At 50.7% G+C, this 24,945-nt stretch overlaps 12 protein-coding genes across 12 annotated transcripts; 5 read left to right on the top strand and 7 right to left on the bottom strand.

Annotated features, from left to right (window-relative positions):
- The first annotated feature begins 21 nt into the window (after positions 1-21).
- On the top strand, positions 22-857 carry CC77DRAFT_556794 (hypothetical protein). The gene has a single exon (XM_018532170.1). It carries the CDS (start codon positions 194-196, stop codon positions 713-715), a length of 522 nt encoding a protein of 173 aa, XP_018380191.1. The 5' UTR covers positions 22-193; the 3' UTR covers positions 716-857.
- A 212-nt stretch (positions 858-1,069) lies between these two features.
- On the top strand, positions 1,070-2,359 carry CC77DRAFT_1025653 (Esterase/lipase). The gene has a single exon (XM_018526108.1). The coding sequence runs from the start codon at positions 1,186-1,188 to the stop codon at positions 2,173-2,175; it is 990 nt and encodes a 329-aa protein (XP_018380190.1). The 5' UTR covers positions 1,070-1,185; the 3' UTR covers positions 2,176-2,359.
- Positions 2,360-2,837: 478 nt separating this feature from the next.
- On the top strand, positions 2,838-4,851 carry CC77DRAFT_948155 (hypothetical protein; the record flags this gene model as incomplete). Its single annotated transcript, XM_018535181.1, has 3 exons — positions 2,838-2,927; positions 2,973-3,020; positions 3,064-4,851. The coding sequence occupies 3 exons, from the start codon at positions 2,838-2,840 to the stop codon at positions 4,849-4,851; spliced, it is 1,926 nt and encodes a 641-aa protein (XP_018380189.1).
- A 135-nt stretch (positions 4,852-4,986) lies between these two features.
- Positions 4,987-5,940, bottom strand: CC77DRAFT_1000942 (hypothetical protein). The gene is made up of 2 exons (XM_018523135.1): positions 5,592-5,940; positions 4,987-5,495 (listed from the first exon to the last, which is right to left on the bottom strand). Exons 1-2 carry the CDS (start codon positions 5,703-5,705, stop codon positions 5,079-5,081), a joined length of 531 nt encoding a protein of 176 aa, XP_018380188.1. The 5' UTR covers positions 5,706-5,940; the 3' UTR covers positions 4,987-5,078.
- Positions 5,941-6,843: 903 nt separating this feature from the next.
- Positions 6,844-9,399, bottom strand: CC77DRAFT_1025650 (hypothetical protein). The gene is made up of 3 exons (XM_018526107.1): positions 8,982-9,399; positions 8,136-8,930; positions 6,844-8,074 (listed from the first exon to the last, which is right to left on the bottom strand). The coding sequence occupies exons 1-3, from the start codon at positions 9,226-9,228 to the stop codon at positions 7,035-7,037; spliced, it is 2,082 nt and encodes a 693-aa protein (XP_018380187.1). The 5' UTR covers positions 9,229-9,399; the 3' UTR covers positions 6,844-7,034.
- Positions 9,400-11,432: 2,033 nt separating this feature from the next.
- On the top strand, positions 11,433-12,793 carry CC77DRAFT_1082267 (LIP-domain-containing protein; the record flags this gene model as incomplete). Its single annotated transcript, XM_018529354.1, has 1 exon — positions 11,433-12,793. Exon 1 carries the CDS (start codon positions 11,456-11,458, stop codon positions 12,791-12,793), a length of 1,338 nt encoding a protein of 445 aa, XP_018380186.1. The 5' UTR covers positions 11,433-11,455.
- A 240-nt stretch (positions 12,794-13,033) lies between these two features.
- CC77DRAFT_556752 (hypothetical protein) lies at positions 13,034-13,469 on the bottom strand. The gene has a single exon (XM_018532169.1). The coding sequence runs from the start codon at positions 13,336-13,338 to the stop codon at positions 13,090-13,092; it is 249 nt and encodes an 82-aa protein (XP_018380185.1). The 5' UTR covers positions 13,339-13,469; the 3' UTR covers positions 13,034-13,089.
- A 53-nt stretch (positions 13,470-13,522) lies between these two features.
- CC77DRAFT_1054735 (NAD(P)-binding protein) lies at positions 13,523-15,027 on the bottom strand. Its single transcript, XM_018527812.1, has 4 exons — positions 14,601-15,027; positions 14,130-14,513; positions 13,934-14,066; positions 13,523-13,878 (listed from the first exon to the last, which is right to left on the bottom strand). The coding sequence occupies exons 1-4, from the start codon at positions 14,857-14,859 to the stop codon at positions 13,764-13,766; spliced, it is 891 nt and encodes a 296-aa protein (XP_018380184.1). The 5' UTR covers positions 14,860-15,027; the 3' UTR covers positions 13,523-13,763.
- Positions 15,028-15,818: 791 nt separating this feature from the next.
- Positions 15,819-18,688, top strand: CC77DRAFT_1025647 (hypothetical protein). Its single transcript, XM_018526106.1, has one exon. It carries the CDS (start codon positions 16,032-16,034, stop codon positions 18,501-18,503), a length of 2,472 nt encoding a protein of 823 aa, XP_018380183.1. The 5' UTR covers positions 15,819-16,031; the 3' UTR covers positions 18,504-18,688.
- A 101-nt stretch (positions 18,689-18,789) lies between these two features.
- Positions 18,790-19,995, bottom strand: CC77DRAFT_948166 (acyl-CoA dehydrogenase NM domain-like protein; the record flags this gene model as incomplete). Its single annotated transcript, XM_018535183.1, has 1 exon — positions 18,790-19,995. The coding sequence occupies one exon, from the start codon at positions 19,993-19,995 to the stop codon at positions 18,790-18,792; it is 1,206 nt and encodes a 401-aa protein (XP_018380182.1).
- Positions 19,996-20,145: 150 nt separating this feature from the next.
- CC77DRAFT_556721 (hypothetical protein) lies at positions 20,146-22,180 on the bottom strand. The gene is made up of 3 exons (XM_018532168.1): positions 21,644-22,180; positions 20,739-21,597; positions 20,146-20,687 (listed from the first exon to the last, which is right to left on the bottom strand). The coding sequence occupies exons 1-3, from the start codon at positions 22,051-22,053 to the stop codon at positions 20,232-20,234; spliced, it is 1,725 nt and encodes a 574-aa protein (XP_018380181.1). The 5' UTR covers positions 22,054-22,180; the 3' UTR covers positions 20,146-20,231.
- Positions 22,181-23,147: 967 nt separating this feature from the next.
- Positions 23,148-24,225, bottom strand: CC77DRAFT_921816 (hypothetical protein; the record flags this gene model as incomplete). Its single annotated transcript, XM_018533725.1, has 5 exons — positions 23,148-23,334; positions 23,404-23,541; positions 23,594-23,835; positions 23,887-23,991; positions 24,046-24,225. Coding segments are annotated over 5 exons (852 nt in total), but the record flags the coding sequence as incomplete, so codon positions are not given.
- Positions 24,226-24,945: the final 720 nt, after the last annotated feature.

Raw genomic sequence — 24,945 nt, 5'->3', positions numbered from 1 at the left:
GCTTAGCTCTATGCCCGACGCTCCAATATGCCCTAAGATCATGACACCTAACTCCGACCGCATGAAGTAGTACCTTCATTGGATTGAAGGATTTCGGCTAGAGGCTTGGACCACAGACACCGCCATACGATCCGTCGTAAATACCTTATCTCTAGTAGGGTTGTGTTGAGGCCCAGAGAAGTCTTGAAGGAACATGCGGGGTTCGTACGCCCGGGCGGCAATGCAGTCAGATACTAACACATGTTACCACGGGCGTAGAATAGAACCAATGACTGAAGACGATATCGCTGATGCATTGCGCAATTCTTCGGGGCATTCAGCGGGCGTTGTGGGTGATGCTTCATGTGAGCACAGCTGTGTGTACGAAGATGGATCGCCTGGAGCGCCGACGGCCTTCGGAATTTCAATAAACTGTCGCAAACACACATTCTTTGAATCACGGATACACATGCCTACACGACGTCGACATGTTATCTCAGCGTCTCGATACGTGCGCCTTGCAACAGGCTTCGCCGAGACCAGGCTGTCCGTCAATCTCAATATCGTGTGTGATGTAACAAACCCAGATACAGCGCATCTTGCCCATAAGGTAACCTACACTTCCAGAACATGTTGCATTATATCGTGTAAAGAGAGCATCTCTACGATCTCGGAAAAGGTATATCGCTATATCCTGTGCACACTGAAGGTTCTGCGAACAGAGCAGAACCATTGACTCGTTGTGCGCGTGTCGAAGTATTGGAGCATACCCTGTCAGGTCGCTTGGGACCACCGATCGGGGGCAACGGTTGCGCGGATTGCCCGTCAATGTCAACAGGGGTTCAGCGGCCGCGCTAGGATGGTCTGGTCGTTAGCGTCATAATGGCGATGGTCTGTGAGCCCGAAACTCCGAACCTGGGTAGGTGAGTTTTATCGCCGAAAGTCGAGTACATCTTATCGCCGAAAACCACAGACGGTGTTTGGACGGCCGATGCACGAACCACGGCTATGTCGAACGACCAAACGTGTCCTCAGGAGAAAGGCATCGATTGTGTTCAAGTGTATGTTCATATCAAACTATATAAGTATGTCCAGGTGTATCCTCCCCATCGCTGGCTCAACAACCAGTATTCAACACAGCCTTTCCGTATCAGTTGTCAACCCTTTGTATCACCATCTCAGTTTTCTTCGAATTCAGCTCATACTATGGCTTGCCACGGCCGGTACACTACCGAAAAAGTAACTTACCCATCTCACGGGGAGACAATCACTGGCATCCTTTACATGCCCAAAGGCATCACAAATCCTCCTGGTGTTGTTGTCCTCGGTCCATACTCGTTCGTCAAGGAGCAAGCCCCATTACAATATGGTACGCGGCTCGCCGACGAAGGTTACGCCGCCTTGATCTTCGATCCACGCACGGTTGGAGAGAGTACTGGAGTGCCGCGGCGTCTCGAGAACCCCCTGATGAAGAACGAAGATGTTGTGTCCGGCCTCGACTACCTCGCCAGTAGAGGTGATGTGGATGCCAAGAAACTGTTTCTCGTTGGTGTTTGCCAGGGCGGTCCCGAGTGCCTGGATGTCGCGTCATACGACGATCGTGTCATCGCTGTGGCTTCCGTGACAGGATACTATCGCGATCACGAGACGGATGTTTACATGATCTGTGCTGGCTGCGTCAACATCGAGCCGGGCGTTGATGTAGGAGCTATGAAGATGCCCACACCTGAGCAAGGAGAAGCTCTCTATCAGGCGCGTATTGAGAGAGCCAGAAAAGCTAAGGAACTGTACGACGAAACGGGAGAGGTCCTTTACCAACCTCTTGTGGACCCCAAAGCTGCAGACCCTAGTGTCGGCTCACTTGCCGGTCTTCCTGGACCGGTTCCATGGTCGTGGTATGGTCCTTGGACATTGAAGGGTTTCGAGAATCGATACGCGGTCATGAGTGATTTAGATCACTTCGGCTATTCAACCGTATCCGGTGTGGCAAAACTCAATAAGCCAGCGTTGGTAATACATGGTGATAATTGCATGAATGCGCCGGCAGCAAAGAGGCACTTCGAATCGATCCCGACCAAGGCCAAGAAGCTGGTTTGGGATAATGGCGCGTCGCATTTCCAGCACTACGAGCAGCCGGATGTCGTCGATCGTAACATAGGCGAAATCGCGGCCTGGTTCAAACAAGTAAATACGTAAGATAGAATGCAGTATGCACATCGTTGAGTCAGTCTTACTCGACTGCGCAGACTACATCTCTCTACAAGTCCCAGGTTGCTTGTCATGGTTCATGATGTAACCAACTCCAGATGACGCCTGATCTACACAGCATGGTCACGTATGTCTTTCCAAAGAATGGACTCTCTAATGGTTGCAAACGGTTGACCCCTTAAGTTGGTGTATAAGAATAAAGTATGCTCACTTACCTAAATTCGATCTACATCCGATCTCATGGTACGGGGAGACAAAGGAGCAAGGTGCACGTGATCGGTATATCACTGAGGATAGCTACAGGTTATAGGTCGAGTGAGTGAGAGGACGTAGCTCAAGGTGCCTGAGATACGGGCGACTCCTAAGTAGTTGTTCTTCTGTAGACGATCCGTGCTTCGATCGAGCCGTCAGAAGCCTCTAGGAAGGATCCGGCAGCCCTTGATTGGTTGTCCGGCCTAACCTCGGTAGATCATCAGTTCTTCCTTTGTCATAGTAAGGTGGGGGTTGTTCATCTTCGTAATCCTAGCGCCCGTCAGGGCCAAGCGGCTCTTTATCACCTCATGTATCATCAGTCTCAACTCTGTGCATTGATTTCCTTGTCGGCCAGCTTCATCCCCTCAAAGTCTCGCTCTTGCTAAAGCTATACCGCCATGCAAGAAGACAATGGCCACGTTGAATCACATGCGAGACGCAACCGCCCCACAATTTCGTGCCGTGAATGTCACAGACGTAAGCAAAAGGTAATATTCACTACCTTCATGCCGATAGCCAGGCTGACCATACAGTGCGATCGTCGGCGACCATGTTTACATTGCATAAAGCGCGGCAAGAGTGTATGCTATCGTCCTGGAGTGTGTCACGGTGCTAACAAAACAGGATGTTTGTCTTTACCAGCGGAACGATGATCGTGCGCAACCCGCCAATCTTCCTCTTGAGCTTGAGGATCAGCCAAGTCTACCTGCTGTTACTCCGCCAACCTACGCAGACGGAACTCCCACACTGTCAACGGTGACCCAATCCGCAATCAGACAGCTTGGCTACGCCAATGACAGCAACGGAACCATGGGTATTATTCGTTGCATCGCAGGTTTCCCCAGCCTCCAATCCGATTCTGGGCTTCGCCATAGCCCCTCAGCAGACCAGTACAGAAGGATCGTCCGAGAACTCCCGTCGTGGAGGCACATCGAATTCCTGGTCCACGCATTTTTCACGAACGTAGCGTGGCATTATGATATAGCGGACGAAGCCATGTTTCTGAACCAACTTTGCCAGTGGAAGGGTCTTTCATATAATCAGCTAAAGGAAATCCCCAATGGTTTGACAGCCGATCTCTGGTCTTTTCCCGCATTACTTTTCCAAGTTCTGGCACAGTCTTTGCTATTTCAACCGTTGGACCATGACGACAGTCTAAATGACTTGAAGTATGCACCCGACATGAAACTATCCGATCGAGCGGCAGAGTTTAGTGATGCAGGCCTGCGTCTCGCTTCCTTAATTGAGAAAAGTAAGCTCACACTCACAACAATTCAGGCTGAAATATTGCGCGCTTCCTTTGAAAAGAACACTGGGAAGGTCGTAGAGGCGTGGCACTCTGTCGGAACGGCGATTCGTAACGGTCAAGAACTCGGTCTTCACCTGGAGACGTCAACCCCCACGCTAAATTTCGGGCATCAAAATTTGCCAGACTACAGCCTGGGATGCAGGATCTGGTTGATGCTCCATCTTTGGGATGCCCACATGGCTGTGGTTCTGGGAAGACCGATGGTGACCAAACTGGATCCTAGCGACATCCCCCTTCCCGCTTCGTGGAATGACAGCCCGATCGAGCAGGAGCTGCCGCGGCCCCGCGACGTCATCCTTTGTGGTTTTCACACGGCCTACAGATATCTTCAGGATATACACAGGCTCGAGAAAAAGGCTGATAGCTTTCTTGTGGTTGAGGAGCTTCACGAAAGCATCCTCGCTAATATTTCGAACCTTCCTGCGTGGGCTACACCCAAGAGATCACGTTCGAACGAACCTGCCTGGCTTTCCACAGCGTTGGAAATCATGTTCACCAATATACACTTCGTATTGTTTGCCCTACATCGACCCTTCGTGTCTTTATCCTCAAGCAGTCGCAGTAAGGTATATTACTTCGCAACGCAGATTTTGGAGTCCCAGGCCCGCCTCTTCGATCGGACAGAGCCTCTGCAACACAAGAGTTTTGAACTGGTATTTGCCACGTTTGATGCTACGATACTCATTGCAGCCATGCACATTCGTTTTTCAGATGAGTTTGCAGACCAATACCCCGCAGCAAAGAGAAGTTTAGAGTGGGCTCTTGATAGACTGAAACTGCTCAAACCCGCGAATGACCTGGCCAGCTCAGCTTTCGATGTTATTCAGCAGCTGTATCAGAGAATGTTGGCTGGCGTCTACACTGCTCGCTCTCTTTCATCCGCATGTCAAGGTACGGAAGCTGGAATCTTTGCGGGGTCAGAATCTGAAATCTTCCTATCCAATTGGGACGCCATTTTACAGCCTTTCGATACCGCGATTTCAGGGCACGCATTTAACGAGGCAATTTGCGATGGCACCTTCGGATTCTCATCAGTGGATCAAGCGCAATCCCTTGGAGAAAGGGACCATTTGCCGATCGGGTTGCTCAACTATCAGACATGAGATATGTGTTCTGCCAACTTGCCACTTTGAAGATGTTTCATCTTACAATACGTCAAGTCACATCCAGTGTACTTCGTTAAGCAACAAAACGGCAATGTCAAATGGCAGTCTGGCTTGAATTCTAGAGAATTTATCGTCTCTTTACGAACGTCGAATGATGCTAGGTTAAAGGCTAACTGAGGCATGAAGGCAAGATTGTAGGCAGTTGCACAAAGGTAGTGAGATGTTTATGGAATCCCCGCAATGTCAGAAGGCTGATGCATTCCTACTGTCTGTGCCGTACCTTCAATTGGCACCGACCAGGCGGCCCTCCTTTCGATAAACTGCTCTACCTGCGGCCGCAACTTGGTTTCTGCTAGAGTGGGATCATCGACAGTGCCAGTGCGCAAGATCGTCATCTCAGGAAATCGAGCGCCGCGGCGGTACATCAGAGTTCCGCATGTCTTGCAGAAATAATTCGTCATAGATGCGTTGGCCCGTACTGTCGTAGCCTCTTCGAATGTCGCGAGATTATTCTCACCCCGAACGTGCTTGAGATGTGAGTCTGCCACAGTGATATTAGATTGGTAGAAGGCGGAACCAATCTTGCGGCAGTCGAGGCAATGACAAACATGACGATTTATCAAACCAGGTTTCTGGAGTGGCTGCAGATGTCTGTTAGCTCGTGTAGTATATTATCAGGAGTGATGAAATGCAAACGCAAAGCGGTATCGCAGCAGACTCCGCTTAAACAAACTAACCAGAACTACCTGTACAGCTCCACAAAAGCATGTGGCAGTAGCTTCATCCTCGGTAGACCAACCATCGTTGGAAAGATGGGTCACGGAGAATCCATGATCGTTGAAGGAACTCATGGCTTCGTGTTGTTGATGATATTCGTCTTTGCGGGAATGTGATTTAACAGCGAGAACGCTAAGAGTGTGATCGCTGGTACCAACTGGCTACACCTGGTCGTGATCTTCACAGAGTGAATAAAGCAAAAGATCCCTTTGTATCTGTATGGAGATACGAGATCGTTTCGCCAGAGCGGTCAAGCCTATAAAGTGCACCTCGATTTTCTAGTAGGTAAGCTTTGTGGAGACATTCCAGGCATAGGATCTTGCGATGTCATATTCTACGTCCAGATCCTCTTCGGCAAAGGATGTATTAGTAATGCCAGATATGTCGCGTAGCTTGCTGACCTAGCGATAAGACTTTGTGGATTGATTCGATGTAGCTGCCCACTCTACCCCGCTGAGGTGACCCCGCAGTGGGGTAACCCTGGACGTAAGACGCCACAATCAGCACACCAGCCCGGACGCAGTGAGACAGTACGGGCGTCAGTACTTCTTGAAGACATGATGATCGTTGGATGCGGCCGGAGCGGTTAGGCACAGAGGAAAGTGGTGACTAAGAACATGCGTTATTGAACATCACCTCTGCAACTCTTTGGAAGAGCTGAAACAAAGTCTAGATGCCAAAGGACTTGAACGAGGAAGGATGACCAGATGTAACGTATCCTTGAGAGAAGGCGTAATACTTAATCTGATAGCCGCAGGAGAAGCCTGTAGCCACGTGTAGGGCGTAAATCCTGCAAACTGCATGAGCGCAGGTAGAGGTGGCGTGGATGTTGCGGCGAGATAAGCCACAATATAAGCACCCACTTGATTGATTGCATTGCTAGAGAAGGTCAGGTTAGGATATGGTAATTCAAGTGGAGAGAGTTGAGAAGCCGAGATCGAGGCATGTTATGATCATGGCAATCACCTGATAGTCGGGGTTACGAAGTTCGCAACACCATTGCTGGGTGAAGCAAGACTATTTACAAAGCCAAGGTTGCGTTTGTTGAAAGCAATCACCAATTCCGTAACGAGAAACTATTAATCGAGCTACCAGGATGCCTAGAGTCGGTTAGGAGGAGATAACACGAATTGTCGTACAGACTAAGGAGGCATAACGTCAATCCTCGCATACAAGGTGCCAACTCAGACGCTGACATAGGAGGAGCCGAACAGGCTTTGATACCGTCTGCATACCAGCTACCTAATAGTCTTGATTGTCACTCATCTCATCCTGCCAAATCCAATCAACTTAACATACAGCTTAGCAACATATCGTTGCTTATCTAATTTGACAATTACCGACATCACGTGCGTTCGGATTTTAATTGAGCAACATTCTCTTCCAAACTTGGAACACCCCTTTCAAGATCGGAAAGAATGTCTGTCGTTGTCAAACCTGCGGAATACAAAACTGGAACTGTTATCGTTTATACTTCTAAGGTTCCAACGGACGGGGTTGGGGTGTGTAAGGCCGGTGTGCTCTTCACTAATACTATTGGAATGTTCGCTGGTATCAACCTCGGTGAGTGAACGTATATCTTCTTTTCGCGAAGCGAACCAGTGTCGCATCGTGTCGGCTTGCTTCTGCCTTTCCGGCACTCTTATATCTTGTTTTCTTTCGAACCCATGAAGCACATTTTTCCATTCGGTGTCGCGTTTATGCATTCTATCTTGCTCCCGCGTCATACTTTGCCCTTGAGCTATACTTTGTGCTTGCTCTCCATGTTGCTCGTTCTCATCGGGCTGGTTAGGGGGCTGTGCCTCAAACTCAAACCATGCTTCGTATAGCCGGAGCTCTTCCGCACTGGGCTCGCACTCTTGCAACTGAAAGCCTTTCTCCCTTGCCGGATCTGATGCGTTTTCCGACCCGTGATTCTCACACCAATAATGTCGAGATTGTCGTTCGGCATCTTTTGTTTGATGATCAGACGATTCATTTGCTTGGGGTCGTTCTTGGCTTTTGTAACCGGGTAGACATACAGCGGTGTTCTCATAGCGTAGTTCTAACATACGGACCGTCCAATGGATCTCGAGACTTAAACTGTGCTGGCCCTCGGCAGACATAAGCTCCGCGGTTATGTTGTGTTCTCGTTCCTGTTGTTGTCGTTCCTGTCGATGTTGTTCTTCTCGCAGTTGTTCTCCTTGTCGGCTTTCTTCGTTGCGCGATGGATTTGGGTCGTCGTTGGGCTGCTCCTGGTCGTGCGGGTTCTGGGGATTATGAGAGCGGGAACTGCCCAGTAGCCCTCCATGAGATTCGTTCCGACTTGGACGCGAACTTTGATCATCTGGAAGTGAGTCCGTACTGAAGGCACGCCAGTACTTGCCACGCGGACACACAGCAAATCCAAAAGAACACCACTTCACCAGTTTCCACCAGTTCCGATGTGAGGCCTGGAGATATCCTGTGCAAGTTAGATAAGGCTGCAGAGATAGCTTGCCATCGAATTTCCAAGGAAAACTCACCCTTCGATTCGCTGCAGCTGATATAAGTCTTTTTCTTCTGACGCCATAGATTGCGATACGAAGGGAGTGGCCATTCAACCGCTAAGGGTACATAATCCCCAAATATCACTACGTCGTCAAACTCCGCTTGAGAGACATTTCGTATCGATGCAATCATCCAAAGGAATGACAACATGGACAAACCTGCATCGTAGTTACCTCCGCCAATATCTGAATGACTGCCTACGAACAAGCATTGTCGAACTACCGTTGTTGTTGAGCTGGCCATATGGTAAGGCATTGGTGCAAACTTATACCGACTTTCGTGGATTGACATCGCGTGGAAGGCTGATTCAACGCAGCTGGGTACCGTATCTGTCACGAAGGAGAATGCGGGTGGACGAAAGCTTTTACGACTCATCGCACTCACGGTGTCCCACTCTGCCAGGACTTTGATCCTAGGCCGAGCGAGGAACTTGTTCTTCTTGAGTTCTTGCAATAGCTCTTCGAACGCGTCACCACCGGCTTTTGACTTCCGTGCTGTCCAGAGGGAAAAAAGCGCCTTCAAGAATGGGAGACCTTTCCGTCGCAACAGACCGACTGTGTCGATGAAAGCGGCTAGGCATCGGACCGTAAACCCTCCTCTCGAGAAGCCTACGAGAATGATCTCATCCACTGGGCAGACACTGCAGCTCGGGATGAGCGTGTCGTTTGTATCTTCGTGTTGAGCCTGGACTTTTCGACAATTGAATAGCAACCGGAAGCTATAGTTCTGGCAAAGAAAGTAATATGCGTTAAGCATATTCTCGGCCAAACCTAAGCAGCGTTAGTTGCTAAAGTAAAGCGGAAGGTAGGGGTTACGCCTGCCTTCACCCATCGCACCCTGATACCAGTTCCCGAGGCGGCCGGCAGCAGTACCGACACTACTGGAGTAATACACTATGTGCGGTTTTGAATTCCGTGCCTCTCTTCTCAGACAGCGAGCTAACCGGGCCACGTTCGTCACAGGCAGCTGAGTGCCCACAGCATTGTTCCACGTGCCATCGCAACAGATAAACAAGCATTTGGCTGCCCGTGGCTCCTCTGAGTTTCGGCATCGATCGGATCCATCCATATTTCGAGAAGGGATTGGCTGATGGAGTTATCCGCGAGGACGGTCTACATGTGAGGAGGGAAGCGATTAAAGCTGTACGAAGTGCGGATCTAACAATCAGGCGGAGAGGGCTAAAGCCCCGAGGTTATTTTGTCACTGTACACGCATACAATACCGGCACTTTGGAGCCGCATGACGAACAATAAGCTGCAAGGCATGCGTTGTTTCGGGGGCGACAAGTCTTCGCATACGTATCAGGCCGGATCGGGTACGAGCTGGATGAGACTTGTCTGTGATTAGTGGAATCATGTGCGCCAAGATATATGATTGGTCTTCCGTATCCGGTGCATGCATGTGCGATGCAATTGGTGGTCGTACAAGCGACGCTTGCATAAGCCACTGCTACCAGATCCTTGCGCAACACAAGCGAAGTCTGGACGCTGAGGTAGAGGGAACCGGCTCTGCCGTCGAACTGAAGCCTGCACTTTTGCAGCCATGATCATCGCGAGTGGCCTTCAACTGTTGGACGAACCAATCAGACCCGAAAATCGAGAGGCGCCGGTCACCATACCGGACGGTTGTTCTACCCGTCCGGCGCTCGTACGGCCGGGCAGCCCGCTGTTCCTATCACCTTCCAGTGCGTAACAGTACAAAAATACCAACATAGGAGAGCCACTGCCTCAGACCACAGGGAATGTTGAATACCATGATGACACACTCACTGCTACATCTTCGAGTGGCAATTGTGATCTGCTTTGCACAATCTTAGGTTTTGGGTGGTGGCTGTCGCCTTCGACTACATTTTCAAACTCTTGTCGGAACTGAACTGAGCTTACTTGTCGCTGCTCTCTTCATGATGCCATGTGAACCATATTGCTACCTCATCAGCTAGAGTATGAGATCAACTTCCATATGTGTCATGCCATGTGGTGGTGGTGGTAACCTTGTGAAGTATATCCTCGTCCAGGTCAGAAAATGGAGGGGTTCGTGTGGTACGCAAGTATGATGATTCGTAGAAGATTTCGCATGTTAATCTGTGGTGTTAAGGAAACCTCAGCGGAGACGAAATGTATGAGGCGCTCGTACGGTCGTGTTTGATATGTTCGAACCGGCTGCATCTCACGCAGGTCTTCTACATAGATCTAGTATCAGTTATCGCGTCAAGTCATGGGGTGTAGTCGGCGTTTGATAAGCAAGGCAAGGCGGCTGCAGGTGGTCCTATGTTTGATTCGAATGTTCCTTCTAAGAAATTTCCGACTTGCACTATCGATCTACTCAGTAATCCCACTTGCTTGGAATCCCTCTTCACGAGATCAAACGTTCAAACCCACCCACCGAGGAACCTCGGCGCCGAGGCGTTGTAGAAATGCGTGAAGGCTGCACTAACGATCAGGGTATCCCTTAGGGACTGCACTTAGATTTCCGCGGACAGCAGATCCCTCGGCTGTGGCGCCTAGTGGTTATTAGAACTCGGGGCTTCTACTTCTCAAATGTTAGTACTAACTGCCGACGATGGCGGTTTTCCCACGGGTAAGAAAAGGCCATGTTAAGCTGCTCGCTACCCTTTAGACTCGCTTAGACACCAATTTCCTACTACCAGACTTACAGAGACCGCATCTATAACAGGGAGGATAAATTCCATTTTCCTTGAAACGGCTTGTTTTGTCGATATCCGAAAAAGCGAGATATCAAGTCGGACTCACCCACCAATAGGTAGTTGACGGTTCTCGGCTCTGCTCTAGATTTGAGCTAGACAAGACTGGTAACCCCCGCATCTTAAATCTGAGGGATCGACGCAGGGTGCACAATAAGCGTCTGTGCTATTAGCCTCTAAAGCTTGAAGTGAGATCTTCGATAAGTATTGAGGTCGATCGATCACGATGCCGAGGTACTAGACAGAGAAGCTAATAAACTGCATCACAATCAAATTATCTTCACATCTTAGGGTCACCATTCTCGATTTGCATTCTCGATCAGGTAGACACGATTGGGTTAATTGGATTCAGGAGGGCATCACTCGGTTAAATTCATTCATACCTAGCGAATTAGAGTTTGAGAGCTTGTTTGCTGAACTAAACACCAAGTTCAGAAGCTTGTTGCTAGACAAGCTTTCACATGCTACGTTCGCGAGCACCTGGTCAGTATGCTCAGTGTAATGCTTTGACTTACATAAATAGACCAGCTCGGTCCTCTGTATCAGACATCTCAACCAGCGGCGCTTCCAAGACTTCGCGCATCTTCCTTCATCATGTTTTTCTCATTACTGAACCTGCTCATCTGCAGCCAAGCTGCCTTGGGTAGCATCCATCGCCGGGTAGCACCTATTCCTCCAGCTCAGGATCCTTTCTATCAACCACCAGCGGGTTACGAAAATGCCGTGCCGGGGACCATCCTTAGGTCCAGGCCTGCCCCGGCTAAACTCCAGGCGCTCAGCCTTGTTCCGGTGAACATCAAACAAGTCACCCAACTCCTGTACCGTACCACGAACGCTCTGGGACAGCCTGAGGTCACTGTCAGTACTGTCATGGTACCAGAGAATGCGAGCTACGACAAGGTCGTCTCCTATCAAGTGGCAGAAGACAGCGGAGGCCAAATTAATTGCGCTCCATCGTATACCCTTCAAACTGGCTCTCAATCTATTTACGCTGGCACTGGGGATGTCGAGATGCTCCTCATTCTTGGAGCTCTGAACGAGGGATGGATCGTGAGCAGTCCGGACTGGGAAGGTCCTAATTCGACTTTCATTGAAGGCTTCCAGGCTGGCCAATCTACTCTCGATTCTGTCCGTGCAGTGCTTTCGTCAGGCAAGATCACGGGTGTAAAGAGTGATGCCAAGGTCCAGATGTGGGGCTACAGCGGTGGTGCGTTAGCCTCGGAATGGGCTATGGAACTGCAGTCGTCTTACGCTCCTGAACTTAAATTCGTCGGAGCTGCGATCGGAGGAGTGACCCCAAACGTGCAGAACGTGTACGGAACTATCAACCATGGCCCTTTCGCCGGAATCGCCGCTGCCGCCCTCCTAGGCATGGCCAATGCATTCAAGGATTTTCAGACGGCGTTAACGAACCAGTTGATTCCGGCAAAGGCAGCGGAATTTTACCAAGCGGGACAGAATTGCTTCTACGGTGATGTAGTGCTTTTCGCCGGACAGAACATCTCCTCATACTTCTACGATGGTGACAATATCGTCCTCGAGCCAACTCTTGCCAAATACTTTCGCTCGAACGCACAAATGGGTCGTCACGGTGTTCCATCGATGCCGCTATTCGTCTACAAGGCGGTGGCCGATGAGATCTCTCCTATCGCCGATACAGATGCGTTGGTGGACCAATTCTGCGGTGACGGTGTCTCAATCACCTACGTTAGGGATGTGGCGGGTGAGCATTTCACGCAAGCCGCCACTAGCTTTCCAGATGTTATCAACTTCCTTCGCGCGAGGTTTGCTGGAACTCCTATTGCTGGTTGCTCGATTCGAAACGAGTTTCTAGATGCATTGGACGCAGGCGGGCCTTCGTATTTTGGCAGCATTATCGTCACCGAACTGTTGAATCTACTAGGTAAACCAGTTGGTCCAGGTAATGTTTAGAGTTACTATGCTATTACGCTGTTGCAGCAACTACTGTACGTTCCTTGAACCGCGCTAGCTTGCAATAATAGCTTAGTTTAAGACTCTGTACTACGACTTTCTCAATGAAAGGTACTATATCACAAAGAGCAGCCATAGTGCCGATCGAATCCGGGCTCGTGAAATTCCAAGGTCTGACGTATAGGAAAATACTGATTGCATGCGTCAATGAGGCTGTTTGTGGAACTCGAAGGCTTTCGTCGTCGTGTCAGGCTTGGTCGAGTTCGTCAGTTGCTAGCCCTATGCGCCATACTCAGCTATGTAGGGTGGTATCGAGGTGGGTCAACATGTTTAATCGATTCTGGAGGGCCGATCCATACACATGCAATCATGTTGCGGTGGTAATGAACACGCCTGCATAAGTTAATCCAACGATGGACCCCTACCCAATAAGCAATGGTTGGGTACGAGACTTGGATACCTACCAGCAGCATTGCTATTCGTCGTAGATAAAACTCTTTCCGTGAAGCTGAGACGGATGATGAATGCGGAGAGTAAGCTGGCATACTATCATGGTCCACGAATGGCAGATGCAGTTTGTTGCGTGGCTTTGCGAAGACGCATCGAACGGTATGCGAGCGACGCCCCCGGATGTTGAGAATACGCGTCGGATCCGAGGTTGATCAACTCCAACCGGACGTGCAATCCGCAACGATGGTCCTGGAAGAAATGGACTTGTCTGGATCTGTTGCAGTCTATTGATCTTTCAGTCCGTGCAGCATTTTTATTCGTGCTTGTACACTGAAGCTCCCGCGTTTGCCACCATAGTCATCGCCAGCCTTATTCTTGTCCTCATTATTACCCTTGTAAATTTGCATGGCCCGAGCCAGTGGATGCAAAAATCGTACTAGACGATCGACAAATACTAACAGGCGTACTGAACAGGCCTTTCATAGTTCATTTTGTAATTGGTTCCACGCTAAACTCAAGCTTATGGTGCGGTATAACCACCATCGACAAGAATATCTGTTCCCGTCATGTATGAGGAAGCGTCCGACGCAAGCAAAAGATATACTCCCTTAAGCTCTACTGTTTTTCCGAAGCGTCTAAGGGGGTTAGCCGTCTTTTCTATTCTCAGACTTTGTGTGTAGGATCATTTACCCCATAGGCACTTTGTCCATGATCGCGCTCATGACATCATCTGCGATCGGTCCGGCTATAGTAGTTTCTATGAACCCAGGAGATACAGTGTTCACACGAGCGAAATTTAGCCATTCGATCGCGAGGGATTTGCCTGAACAATGTTAACATAGTCGGACTCGGTAGGAACACTGACAAGTGTCTCTGGATTGCTTACACATATGAATGACGGCGGCCTTAGATGCATTGTACGCCGCTTGATGTCGAGGGATGTTGACGATGTGGCCAGACATGCTCGCTGTTGCAATAAAGCTGCCGGTTTCAAAATTTTCGAGCTCAGTCCCATGCAATGTAGTTCCCTCTTGCTTCTGTCTGCGGAAGTGACTCCCAGCAACATGGGCGCAGTAGACAAATCCGTTGGTGTTGATGTCCATGACTTCAAGGTATCTCGCAATGTTCGAGTCGATAAACGACTCATCCCCCCAGGAAACGCCAGAATTTGCCACGAAGATGTCAAGGCGCCCGTTGAGTTCTTTGATAGCGTTTCCCATCGCCACCTTCACTTCGTCGTATGAGGTGACGTCGACTTTATATGCTTTGCCTGTTGAGTCATGGGTCAGCACGACTTCTTAATTATTTCATTCAATAAATGATGCATCAAGGAAGCTGTAGATTTGGTCACACGTACACTTGACCTTGAAGACTTTTTCGATGTTGTCGGCCTCTTCAATAGCCATGCTGTTGCTGTTGTACCAAATCGCCACATTTGCACCTGCTTCCGCAAAAGTCTTGGCTACTGTTAAGCCAATCCCCTGACCTGCGCCAGATATAATTGCGGTTTTACCAGCCAAGGAAAACAACTGCATAGCCGGGCTGTCCGCCGGGGGTTTGGTGTTGTTGCGTTGAAACACTCCGTTCTTGATGCCTTCAGACATTTCTCTAGACATGTTATGTTTCAGAATAGCGATTGCTAAGATCGAAGGGCACAGCGAAGCTTCTCAGATATCAACTAGACAGTTGGCACCCACCGGGTATAAATACAGGCAAGGAATAGGTGCGGACTGGGCCACTAGGTGCACTGCTACAATCTTACTAGTGCTTGTGATTCATGATCGTCCGTGGGGCTGAATCGATCTGATGTATGTACCCAGCGGATAGCAATATAGGCAGATTCTCGGTGGGGCTACATTGCACCGTAGTACCGCTAATATCCGCAAGCGTGCAATTATGCGAGCGCCTAGTAAGACAAGGAGCTACACGAGTACTATAGTAGATTACAGTAGTATTGTTTATGTTACAGTAGTACTGTTTGTGTTACAGTAGTATTACCTCTGTACATTGTGCTGTAGTATCGTGGAAATATGTCTATGCGCGTGATGCTCACTCTTGTAACATAGTAGTACAGAGCTGCGTTCTAACATCTACAGTGTTAAAACATCGTAATAATCTATGCTTTATGACATATCTGACAGTCCTCGCAGCTGAGGAGTGGTAGATGCTGATATCAATGGTCTGTTTTATATCGTACATGAGAGCTCTACAAGCGGCTAAAGTTCGCCCGAACTCTTTGCGCAAATTATCGGAGTTTCGGAACAAAGGCTCTGAATGGGTTGCCAAAGGTCAAGCGTACATTTGACTTCCCGATACGTTGTGGCTGATGCGGAGATGCCGTCGTCGGTGCTGAACGCTGAACCGGAGTCACGACACGAGAGAAGATCAATAGCTCGATGGCCAGCTGCCACAAATGGTGGTACTCCTTAGAGATGTATGGCGCATCGCGATGGCGTATGTGGTGTTGAAATCGTAGCTGTGGTTCCAGCGGCCGTCGTTGTTCCGCCAACGCCATGTTTGGGTAGTGCGCGCGGCAATCTTTCCGAATTCCGACCGCGCAGCCCCAGCGAGCTGGATCTCAGTTCTGTGTATACTAGCACCACGAAACGCACCGCGACGCATTGATACGACCGATACGCTTTCCTGACCTGTATATACTTCTCGACTGATTACGAAACGAAGTCGTTGGCTCTCACGTGCGCCGCATCCCTTGTACACCGCCTGCCACGACCCTCCCGTCCTGTCGACGCACATGCCATAGCCGCTGTCACACAACACCCTCAGCAAAATGCTCGGCTTCCGACCACTGTCCGTGGGCAAGCGGAAAGCCAAGTCGTACAACCAGGCGCCGACGGCCGACCGCGATGTCGAAGACGGCGACCTCAACGAGAAAGGCTACGCCAGCGATGACTACGAGGCCTACATGTCCTCGGGCACACCAAGCCCGTCCTCGTCCCGCCATTCCTCGGGCGCATACGACACAAATCCCAACAACATCGAGTCGAGACCGCTTCGCCGATCCTCCAAATCTCACCGGAGAGCCCCCTCGAAAGCTACCGTGAGTGCATATAGCTACCGGAATCCACGGGCATGTACACGATATTTTGGGCTGGCGGTGGCGAGCACGCTGTTGTTCTTCATGTACTTTCTGTTCAGCAGCAGTTGGGCCTCGATACGCAATGCGGAGCTGGGGCTGAATAAGCCGCCGCCGCCGCCCAACGTGTGGGAGAGCTTTCCCTTCCTGAAGCGATATCACGGCGGCATACGGTCGCTTGTCAGCCGGGACAAGAATGTACCGGAATACCCAACAAAGCAGGACATCGACCCCGAGCTGCCGGCGGAGGAGCAGCCCAAGGAAGCTGTCAAAGAGCGGAGATCGCAGGGCGCACACATTGCCGACTCGATACCTTTTGACCCATACCCGGACTACAGCGGTATAAACTACGTAGACAAGTACGGCCCGGTCGAGACGTGCTATCTCGATGCGAACGATACCATCAAGGTTCCTGGATTGAGGGCATACAAAGGCGTACCACAGGGTATGCCGGACAACGTGATCGGAAGCTATGAGACATTAGGCCTAAGGAACGATGTCTGCTTCGAGCGCTTCGGAAGACTCGGTCCGTATGGGCTAGGCTACAGCAAGAGGCGCGGCGGGACAGGCGCGGGCATGGAAGGTGATCGTGAAGGCATCGAGGATGTCTGGAAGGTTGACGCTGAGGTTGACTTCCGCGAGGTCAACTGGACGGAAGCGCTCGGCAGGTGCTTGGAAAAGAACAAGGGCCGGTTCGAGAAACAACCCAAGACGGGGACTGATACATTCAAGATGCAGAAGCGAGATACGGTAACCGATGCCGAAACCGAAGCCAACAGTACAGTCCACGTTCTACCAAAGGCAGCCCACAATACGCTTCTTCCACGGACCGCCGTGCTCATTCGCACATGGTGGGACTACGAATACGACGACGAAGACATCATGTACCTCCGCGCCCTCATCTCTGAACTCAGCCTTGCATCCGGCGGTGAATACGAAGTCCACTTCCTTATCCACGTAAAGGACGACAACAAGCAGATCTGGGCCGACGAAGACGTCTACGCCGAGGTCCTCAAGAACGCGCTGCCCGCCGAGTTCGCTGGCATGGGCACGCTGTGGTCGGAACGCCAGATGGGCCTGATTTACGGCGGAGTGGAAGAGTCCAACTACCGCGGACTGCCTGTCCATGGTGCCTACCGCTCTACATTCATGCCCGTGACGTACTTTGCGCACCAACACCCCGAGTTCGACTTCTTCTGGCACTGGGAAATGGACGTGCGCTACACAGGCCACTACTACCACCTCTTCGAACAAGTCTCCAAATGGACAACCGCCCAACCCCGCAAAGGCCTCTGGGAACGCAATGCACGTTTCTATGTCCCCTCGGTGCACGATTCCTGGGAAGACTTCAAGCAAATGGTCCGTGTGCAAACCGAACACGGCACCAACAGCCAAGCCAACAGATGGTCCTCTCATCTCCCGCCCAACCCCCACGTCCCTGGCCCAGAGATGCAGAAGCCTGAGAAGCACATCTGGGGCCCGGAGCCTCCCCAAGACTACCCCGACATCGAGATTGACGAAAACGTCAAACCCAACACCACACTCGCAGAAGACAAGTACGAATGGGGTGTCGGCGAACCCGCTGACCTCATCGTCTTCAACCCACTCTTCGACCCTGATCAGACGAATTGGATCCTGGCTGATGATGTCACGGGATACGACAAGAAGAACGGGCTTCCACCGCGTCGTACCGCTATCAACACGTCCGGTCGCCTCTCCCGGCGCCTGCTGGAGACGATGCACCGCGAACAATCCCGCTTCCGACACACCATGTTCAGCGAGATGTGGCCCGCATCGTGCGCCCTGCACCACGGTCTCAAAGCCGTATACGCGCCGCATCCCGTCTTCATCGACCGGAAATGGCCGACGCAGTACCTCGCTGCCATCTTCAACAACGGACGTAACGGTGCAAGTGGCGGGGCGCGCATGTCCGTCTTCTCCGACGAGAGACAACACAATTTTTTGGGTACCACGTGGTACTATCATGCGGGCTTTGCGCCGAATCTCTGGAAGAGGTGGTTGGGCTACAAGGTGGATAATGATGGTGGAGAGGAGTTTGAGGTCCAGGGTGAAGGGCGCATGTGCTTGCCGGGCGTCTTGTTGCATCCGGTTAAGCAGGTGGATTTGGTGCAGGAGAAAGAGCCCATTGATGAAAAGGTGGAGTGAAAACTAGATGCGCGTGGTAGCGCGGCGTTGGCATTCATTGTAAAGGCGTCTGGTGTTCTTGTCGTACGCTGCTCGGTAGCGTTGGATTCTTTTTTTGTTGTATATGACTAGAGATGAAACTTGACAGTCACGCTGTATATGGATATATGAACGACTAGGCTATCTTATTTTTCTACGTAGCCTTGCTTTTGTACTTGTATCAAGAGCGTAACGTTTCTTACCCATGTTTTCAGTCGTCATGCAGCTTTCCGTCATCTCGTTCAATCCTGCCATCTCCCTTCCACACTCAATAGCTCCTAGGCAAGCTCAACACCTTCTCCCCAATATAGTTCAAAATCATCTCCCGACTCACGGGCGCTATCCTAGGGACAAAGCATTCACGAAGGTACCGCTCAACATCGTACTCCTGTGCATACCCCATACCGCCATGTGCCAACACCGCTCTCTCACACGCTGTAAATGCCGCTTCGGCCGCGAGGTACTTTGCGCTATTGGCCGCTACACCAATGGCATCTTGCCGGATAGAATCGTCCGTCTTGCTAGCATCGTACAACCGCGCTGCATGGTAGGTAGCAAGTTTTGCAGCTTCGAGCTGCATGTACGCGTCAGCGAGGGGATGCGCGATACCCTGATTCATACCGATAGGCCGCTGGAAGACGTTGCGCTCGCGTGCATACGCAGCGGCGCGTGTGAGAGCAGCGTAACCGAGACCCAGGGCTTCGCCGGCTAGCAAGCACCGTTCTGCATTCATACCGTGTAAGATGATTTTGAAGCCCTGGCCTTCTTTTCCGACGAGACAGTCGGCGGAGATGTGGTAGTTGTCGAAGAAGACTTCGTTTGCGTCGACGGCGCGGCCGCCCATTTTCTTGATGCGCCGCATGTCTAGGCCGGGAGCGGAGCGATCGAGTGGTATGCAAAACATGCTTAGTGCCTGACTTGGTTTCTCTGCTTCTTCGCGTGGTGTCGTTCGCGCGAGGAGTATCATCCTCTTTGCAACTTGCGCACACGTGATCCATATCTTCTGCCCTGTGATCTTGTACCCCTTCCCATCGGCATCTTTCCTCGCAAATGTGCCTAGTCTCAGAGTATCGAGTCCAGAGTTTGGTTCTGTGACGCCAAAACACGTCCTGTATTCTCCAGAGATGATCTTCGGTATCGTCTCCCTCAATTGCTCGTCGCTCCCAAACTTGGCGAGAGGCTGCGTCGCATACACATTTGCATGTATCGCCTGAGCTCCTGCAATGCCAGCACCAGATTCTGCAATCGTTTGCAGCATCATTGTTGCTTCCGAGATTCCTAGACCAGAGCCGCCGTAGGCTTCTGGCAAAGCGATGCCTAGCCAGCCGTCTTTTGCCAGCGCGGCGTGAAAGTCTGATGGGTCGGTGCTGGTGTCATCGCGATCGCGCCAGTAGCTGTCTGGGAAGTTTGAACATAGCGCGAATATGGCGTCGCGGACTTCAAGTTGAGTGGACGTGAAGCCTGTTGTTTCCATGATGCGTTGGCGTGATGTTGTGCTGAACCGGCATCTTTGGGGGCCCAGTCGGAGAAGTGAAGCATTGCGGTTTAGGCTTGATGCGCGCAGGACGCGCTGTATTGCTGCGGATATCATTCTTCTAGAAAGGGATTACATTGATGCTGTTATTGAGCTCATATGTTATTGCATGACGTTTGTTGACGAGACATTGTGTAGCCGACTTGGGTAGTTGCCGCTTAAGTGGGGTCAGGGTCTTAAAGCCGAGGTGAATCTGCATGATGCGCTTTTCTAACCACCGTTGCTCCTTCTTCCTCAAACAGCAGATCTTCCTCCAGCGAAGGAAGTCCATACCAGTCCATCTTACCACGCACATCCCATTCATGTCCGCGCACTCGACTGGAGTAACCGGTCCGTCTGATTTGAAACCTCGAAAATACTTCTATTCGGTCGGCACGATCTCCATATGTCATTCTGGAAAGATGAAGCGTGAGCCACTGCAGCGCATCTTGCCGTGATCCCGAGACAGCTTCGGCAATTTTCATTGCAGCGGCCACAGAGCGCTCCTTCTCAAGCGGTGGAGTATGGGCGGTTCCCATAGGGCCAGCTATCAGTTGGTCGCAGTAGTCTGTTGCCTTGCCAGGGATGTGGAGGTAGAGATCGAGCTTCGTGAGCTTCATGCTCGAAAGAACTTCAAGGTCCTTTTCATCAATCTGGAAAGTATAGTTAGCGCATATATGTATGGTCAGGTGGTTGGAACTTGCGTTGGTATCGCATTCAGCGTGCCATCCCAGTCGCTCGAGGTTTGGAAACGTAGAAGCGATCGTCTCGAGTAGGCTCAAGCCCATATACTTGAAGCCGCTGTAATGCCCAGACGTAGGTCCAAGGATCAGTGTCTTTAGTGAATTCCGATGCTTTTCAATCGCAGGCCAAAGATCATCGATGCAATACTGTGAATGAGACACGTCAAGATGCTCAAGCGCATCAAGTGACTCAAGAAACATCCTTGCTGGCTGTTGAGTCCCCTCGCGCCCTAGCAATCCAAAACTCAACGTCTTGAGCTTTGGAAAAAGTCCCGCAAAGTTCTTGAAGAAATTTGTGGGGTTGTCGATTCCAAAGTCAAGTTTGCGCAGACGCGAAGGGTCGATAGAATCAAGAAACATGCGGCAATAATCGTCGTCCCATAGATAAATCGAGTCTCCATAGTGTCTTACGTCTTCGATCGTAAGCTCTTCAAGTCGGGGCAAGCGCAAACCGGACGCGAGATCGAGGCGCGGCAACTTTCTCGGTTCAGTATCAGGTACGATCTTTGGCCCATCATAGCCATCGAAGTCTTGTCTGTTCTGTAGCCGAAGAGATCGTACGTTGCCGCCGGCCGCCAAAGCCTGAGAAAGCCGGGGCCAGTCAGAGCGCCAGAGCTCTCGAACACGGCTGCCCTCGGTGTAAACCACGTACGTGAGCTCGGTAAGTAGAGGGGACGATAGGAGTCTCATGTCCATCTGTCGATGAGAACTATTCTTCGCGTTCTGTCGGTCCACGGTAACAACACGGAGCTCGAGCTGCGGCCAAGTCGCGTGAATCATGTCGTATACTGCGCGAGACATGTGTGCAGAAGTCTTCCAACTAGGACAATTAGCTTCATACTCATCAATTCGTTTGAGTTTCATACTTTAGCGATTGGAAATTTCCGTGCTGCGCAACTTTGTTGAGCATCATAATCAAGTCGTCCGAAGGCACGTCGTTCGTGACTGTGATGCTGCGAACGTGCTTCGCGATATGCCCGTGTTCATCTTCGCGGAAAGTCTCCACAAGCGCCTGGTATCTTTTTTGTTCCTCGCTCTTCTTCAGTCCTCTAGTCAGAGTGACATTCCTGTATATGAATGGCAATGCTGCATCGCGCAATGTGACTGATGAATGTGCCACATTCAATACGTCCGTGGGAGATGTTCCCGCAACTTCAGTTATGATGAGGTGATGGATGTCTTCGGGGATGACATTTAAATTGACCGCCTGACCTGTGATGCCACCTGACAAAGCTGGAGGCGTGGCTTTTGCGATGCAAGTACCGGGGGTGAACATGGTTTTCGTAATGCGACGGTAGCAGAAATGCGTGGTTAGGATGCTGTGGTGATGTTTAGTGTGCTCACGAATATGATGCTTCTTTATACGTTCAACTCTTTCAGGCAGCGATAGGAAGCAGGCGCAGCACGACGCGGTGCCAACATGGATCGAAGAGCAGGACCGGAAAGTGACCGCCACACGAAGTCTGCAAAGCCATCGCACCGTTCGCAGCAAGACTTCTACCGCAGTGTTTGACAGCCTCCCAAAGGAGTTTACTCGCCCTTCAATGAGGCTTTCTGAGCCAGCAATAAGCTGAACATGGGAAATTCAGGTGCAGAGCTCCAGTCCGACAGTGGTGAATATGGAGGCGTAATTTCAAAGTTCCATTGGGAACCCGGGGCAATAATCAGCCTCAGGCTGCATTGACCGGTTCCTTTAGGGCGGCAGGAGCTTCATCGCCACGACTGCGCCACAACCTTCGCATTGCTCGATCAGAGGGAAATCCTTGCGCACACGGATGTACTCAACGGCGATACGCATACCCGTAAGAAATTCATATAACAGTACAAGGTACTGTGGTATCGGCTGGGTCTGATGCAGCGGTTGTGTTGTGCTAAGAAGCGAGCATCGCGTTTGGTGGGGATGCGCCTACAGTATCCGTGCACTCAATGCCCGCTGTCGGTTAATGCCCGCCACCCCAGCACATACTAAGTAGTGCTAAAGTAAGACGAATCTTGAATGGACTCGAATAAAGCTCTACTTGGGGTATATATACGGAACTATACGTGACCCAAGCCTGGCCCGATGCATTATTTTCACGCCATTTCATTCGGAACCCTCCCGTTGAGAATGACTTCCTCGCTTCCACCACTTCCCTCACTACACCTCCTAGCACTTTCATTTTCGCTCTTCGCATCGCTCTTCATCGTGATCTCATGCTTGACTCTGATATCGTGCTTCCCATGCACCGGAGGCGGCAGCATGAAATCGTCCCGCAGCCTCGACGTGTCGCCAAGTTCCATCTCGGCACCCGCATTCCTGACACTACTCTTTCCGTACTTCCCGAAGACTGAACTGTTTCCGTTCCCAGAGCGCGTGAGGCTCTTGGTAAAAGATGTAAACGCGGGCACGAGTCGTACGACGAGCGGCTTCATAGCCGGTACGCATGCGCAGACGATGGAGAGGTTCTGTTCGATGCTGGCCCAATAGATAGGTGGGGCGGCGTAGTAGAGGGGATCTTTGGGATGGCGGAAGAAGACGAAGAGCGATTGGATGCGCAAGGCGGAGATGATGCACACACTGGCGGAGTATCAGTACGAGAGTAGGTGTTGTGTATTGGAATTGATGTAAAGAGAATAAGAGCCGTACATCCAGCCTACACAAAGGAGGCATACGAGTGCGATTTTCTGGCGGCGCACGAGTTGGAGACGCCAGATTGCTGGAACGGGGAGCATGGCGACCATCAAATCGGTGATCATATTCAAGAAGCTGTGGGCGAAGCGAGCTCTGCCATTCGTTACTCGTTGTTTAGAGTCAGGATCTCAGTTACAGAACATACGCGTTATCATTGATGCATCTTGACGTCGGCTTTAGCGTCAGATCCCAGAACGCCTCAACTGGTATGCAAGAGAATGCAAAGGTGAAGAATGCTGAAGTAGCCGCTCCAACGCAAAGGGCCATGACAATGTAGATGGGAAGCTTGCTGTCCGCGACACCGAAAATACGCTTGTATTGCTGACAGATCGACACTTTGGTGAAGAGGGATCCTGCTGCGTAGGCGAGGATGCTAAAGTAGAGATACTGCACTGGTCAGGATGTTGTTGTGAAGATTGTACAGCGTACTGGACTTACTTTCAAGCTTTCGATGATTTTAGGTAAAGGGACGAGCACTGTGTGCTTGCCAGCGCCTGCCTGCACCTGCTTGATTTGACAGACACCCGCGAGGATGCTAAAGACCTGGCGCACGCTTTAGCAACCTGTGGATTATTTTCGCATCGCCGGTGAGCTTACCATTGATATAGCAATGAAGTAGTCCTCCCAACCGACGATTTTAGTGAGCTTGATCCGCGAAAAGAAGCGCAGTGCCACACTTATGAGGGCTAGGAAGGTGAACGAATACACAAGTGCAAGAGTCTTAGGCCCGAGATTATCCTGTTCTAATGCGGCGACCACTTGTGGGGGTAGCTGAGGTCTTTCATCCATGTTGACATAAATGCGCAGATGAGGTTGCACATAGTGGATACTTGGATGCTGTGCGTCTTGAGCCCTTATACTTCAGGCCCAATGGAGATCTTGCGAAAGTATAGTCCAATCGCGTACATTAAAGCAAAAGTTTATCTCGGATAAATCAAAGACTAGAATCAGCGAGCCGCTGGCGTATTATAGCTAGTGTAACAACAAACATGGCGGTACCCCTATGATTAGCAGAGATCGCATTGTCCCACCAATCTCGACATGCTACTTCTCGATTGACAGCGGCCTGCTGAGTCCGCGCGTTGATAATGGCATAGTGCCCAAGGCTCAGATGCCTAGCACTAGAAGTTCTCTTCGTACAGGGTGTCGCTTGCTGATTTCAGTAAGGTGCTCATCGTAAATCAGTGTCCAGCATGGCAGTCTGTGGTGTCCTAACTTTCAGCTGGACGGACCTGACGCAGCTAGGCCGGCAATGTGGCGAAACCCTAAATACGGCATATGTGTACTACGGCTATTGTCAGGAACCTGGGTCCTGGTGAGGCGACATTCCTCACGTGACCCTCACTAGTGCGAGTATAAGTAACACTATCGGATCTGATACTAGACAGTATCGATTCGTGTATCAACATCAGACAGTATACTATTACTCCCCCATCTCATGCACCCCGTATCAGTTAGTAGTATAAAGTCTAACAGCTATCAATGAGCTCACCACAG

Source organism: Alternaria alternata (genome assembly GCF_001642055.1).
Source record: "Alternaria alternata strain SRC1lrK2f unplaced genomic scaffold CC77scaffold_30, whole genome shotgun sequence".
Taxonomy (NCBI): domain Eukaryota; kingdom Fungi; phylum Ascomycota; class Dothideomycetes; order Pleosporales; family Pleosporaceae; genus Alternaria; species Alternaria alternata.
This window is presented reverse-complemented; position numbering and strand designations above follow the sequence as displayed.

What these genes read in the sequence shown, in the direction of transcription:
- CC77DRAFT_1000942 (XM_018523135.1), bottom strand. Translation starts at nt 5,705, where the DNA reads ATGAGTTCCTTCAACGATCATGGATTCTCCGTGACCCATCTTTCCAAC. An exon ending in GAGCTGTACAGGTAGTTCTG is followed by an intron (nt 5,496 to 5,591) that starts GTTAGTTTGTTT and finishes AGACATCTGCAG; the next exon opens with CCACTCCAGAAACCTGGTTT.
- CC77DRAFT_556794 (XM_018532170.1), top strand. Translation starts at nt 194, where the DNA reads ATGCGGGGTTCGTACGCCCGGGCGGCAATGCAGTCAGATACTAACACA.
- CC77DRAFT_1054735 (XM_018527812.1), bottom strand. Translation starts at nt 14,859, where the DNA reads ATGTCTAGAGAAATGTCTGAAGGCATCAAGAACGGAGTGTTTCAACGC. An exon ending in AAAAGTCTTCAAGGTCAAGT is followed by an intron (nt 14,514 to 14,600) that starts GTACGTGTGACC and finishes ATGACTCAACAG; the next exon opens with GCAAAGCATATAAAGTCGAC. An exon ending in GGCCGCCGTCATTCATATGT is followed by an intron (nt 14,067 to 14,129) that starts GTAAGCAATCCA and finishes AACATTGTTCAG; the next exon opens with GCAAATCCCTCGCGATCGAA.
- CC77DRAFT_1025650 (XM_018526107.1), bottom strand. Translation starts at nt 9,228, where the DNA reads ATGGATGGATCCGATCGATGCCGAAACTCAGAGGAGCCACGGGCAGCC. An exon ending in TCAGGGTGCGATGGGTGAAG is followed by an intron (nt 8,931 to 8,981) that starts GCAGGCGTAACC and finishes AACGCTGCTTAG; the next exon opens with GTTTGGCCGAGAATATGCTT. An exon ending in CAGCTGCAGCGAATCGAAGG is followed by an intron (nt 8,075 to 8,135) that starts GTGAGTTTTCCT and finishes TAACTTGCACAG; the next exon opens with GATATCTCCAGGCCTCACAT.
- CC77DRAFT_1025647 (XM_018526106.1), top strand. Translation starts at nt 16,032, where the DNA reads ATGCTCGGCTTCCGACCACTGTCCGTGGGCAAGCGGAAAGCCAAGTCG.
- CC77DRAFT_1025653 (XM_018526108.1), top strand. Translation starts at nt 1,186, where the DNA reads ATGGCTTGCCACGGCCGGTACACTACCGAAAAAGTAACTTACCCATCT.
- CC77DRAFT_556752 (XM_018532169.1), bottom strand. Translation starts at nt 13,338, where the DNA reads ATGCCAGCTTACTCTCCGCATTCATCATCCGTCTCAGCTTCACGGAAA.
- CC77DRAFT_556721 (XM_018532168.1), bottom strand. Translation starts at nt 22,053, where the DNA reads ATGTTCACCCCCGGTACTTGCATCGCAAAAGCCACGCCTCCAGCTTTG. An exon ending in GGAAATTTCCAATCGCTAAA is followed by an intron (nt 21,598 to 21,643) that starts GTATGAAACTCA and finishes TAATTGTCCTAG; the next exon opens with TTGGAAGACTTCTGCACACA. An exon ending in ACGCTGAATGCGATACCAAC is followed by an intron (nt 20,688 to 20,738) that starts GCAAGTTCCAAC and finishes TATACTTTCCAG; the next exon opens with ATTGATGAAAAGGACCTTGA.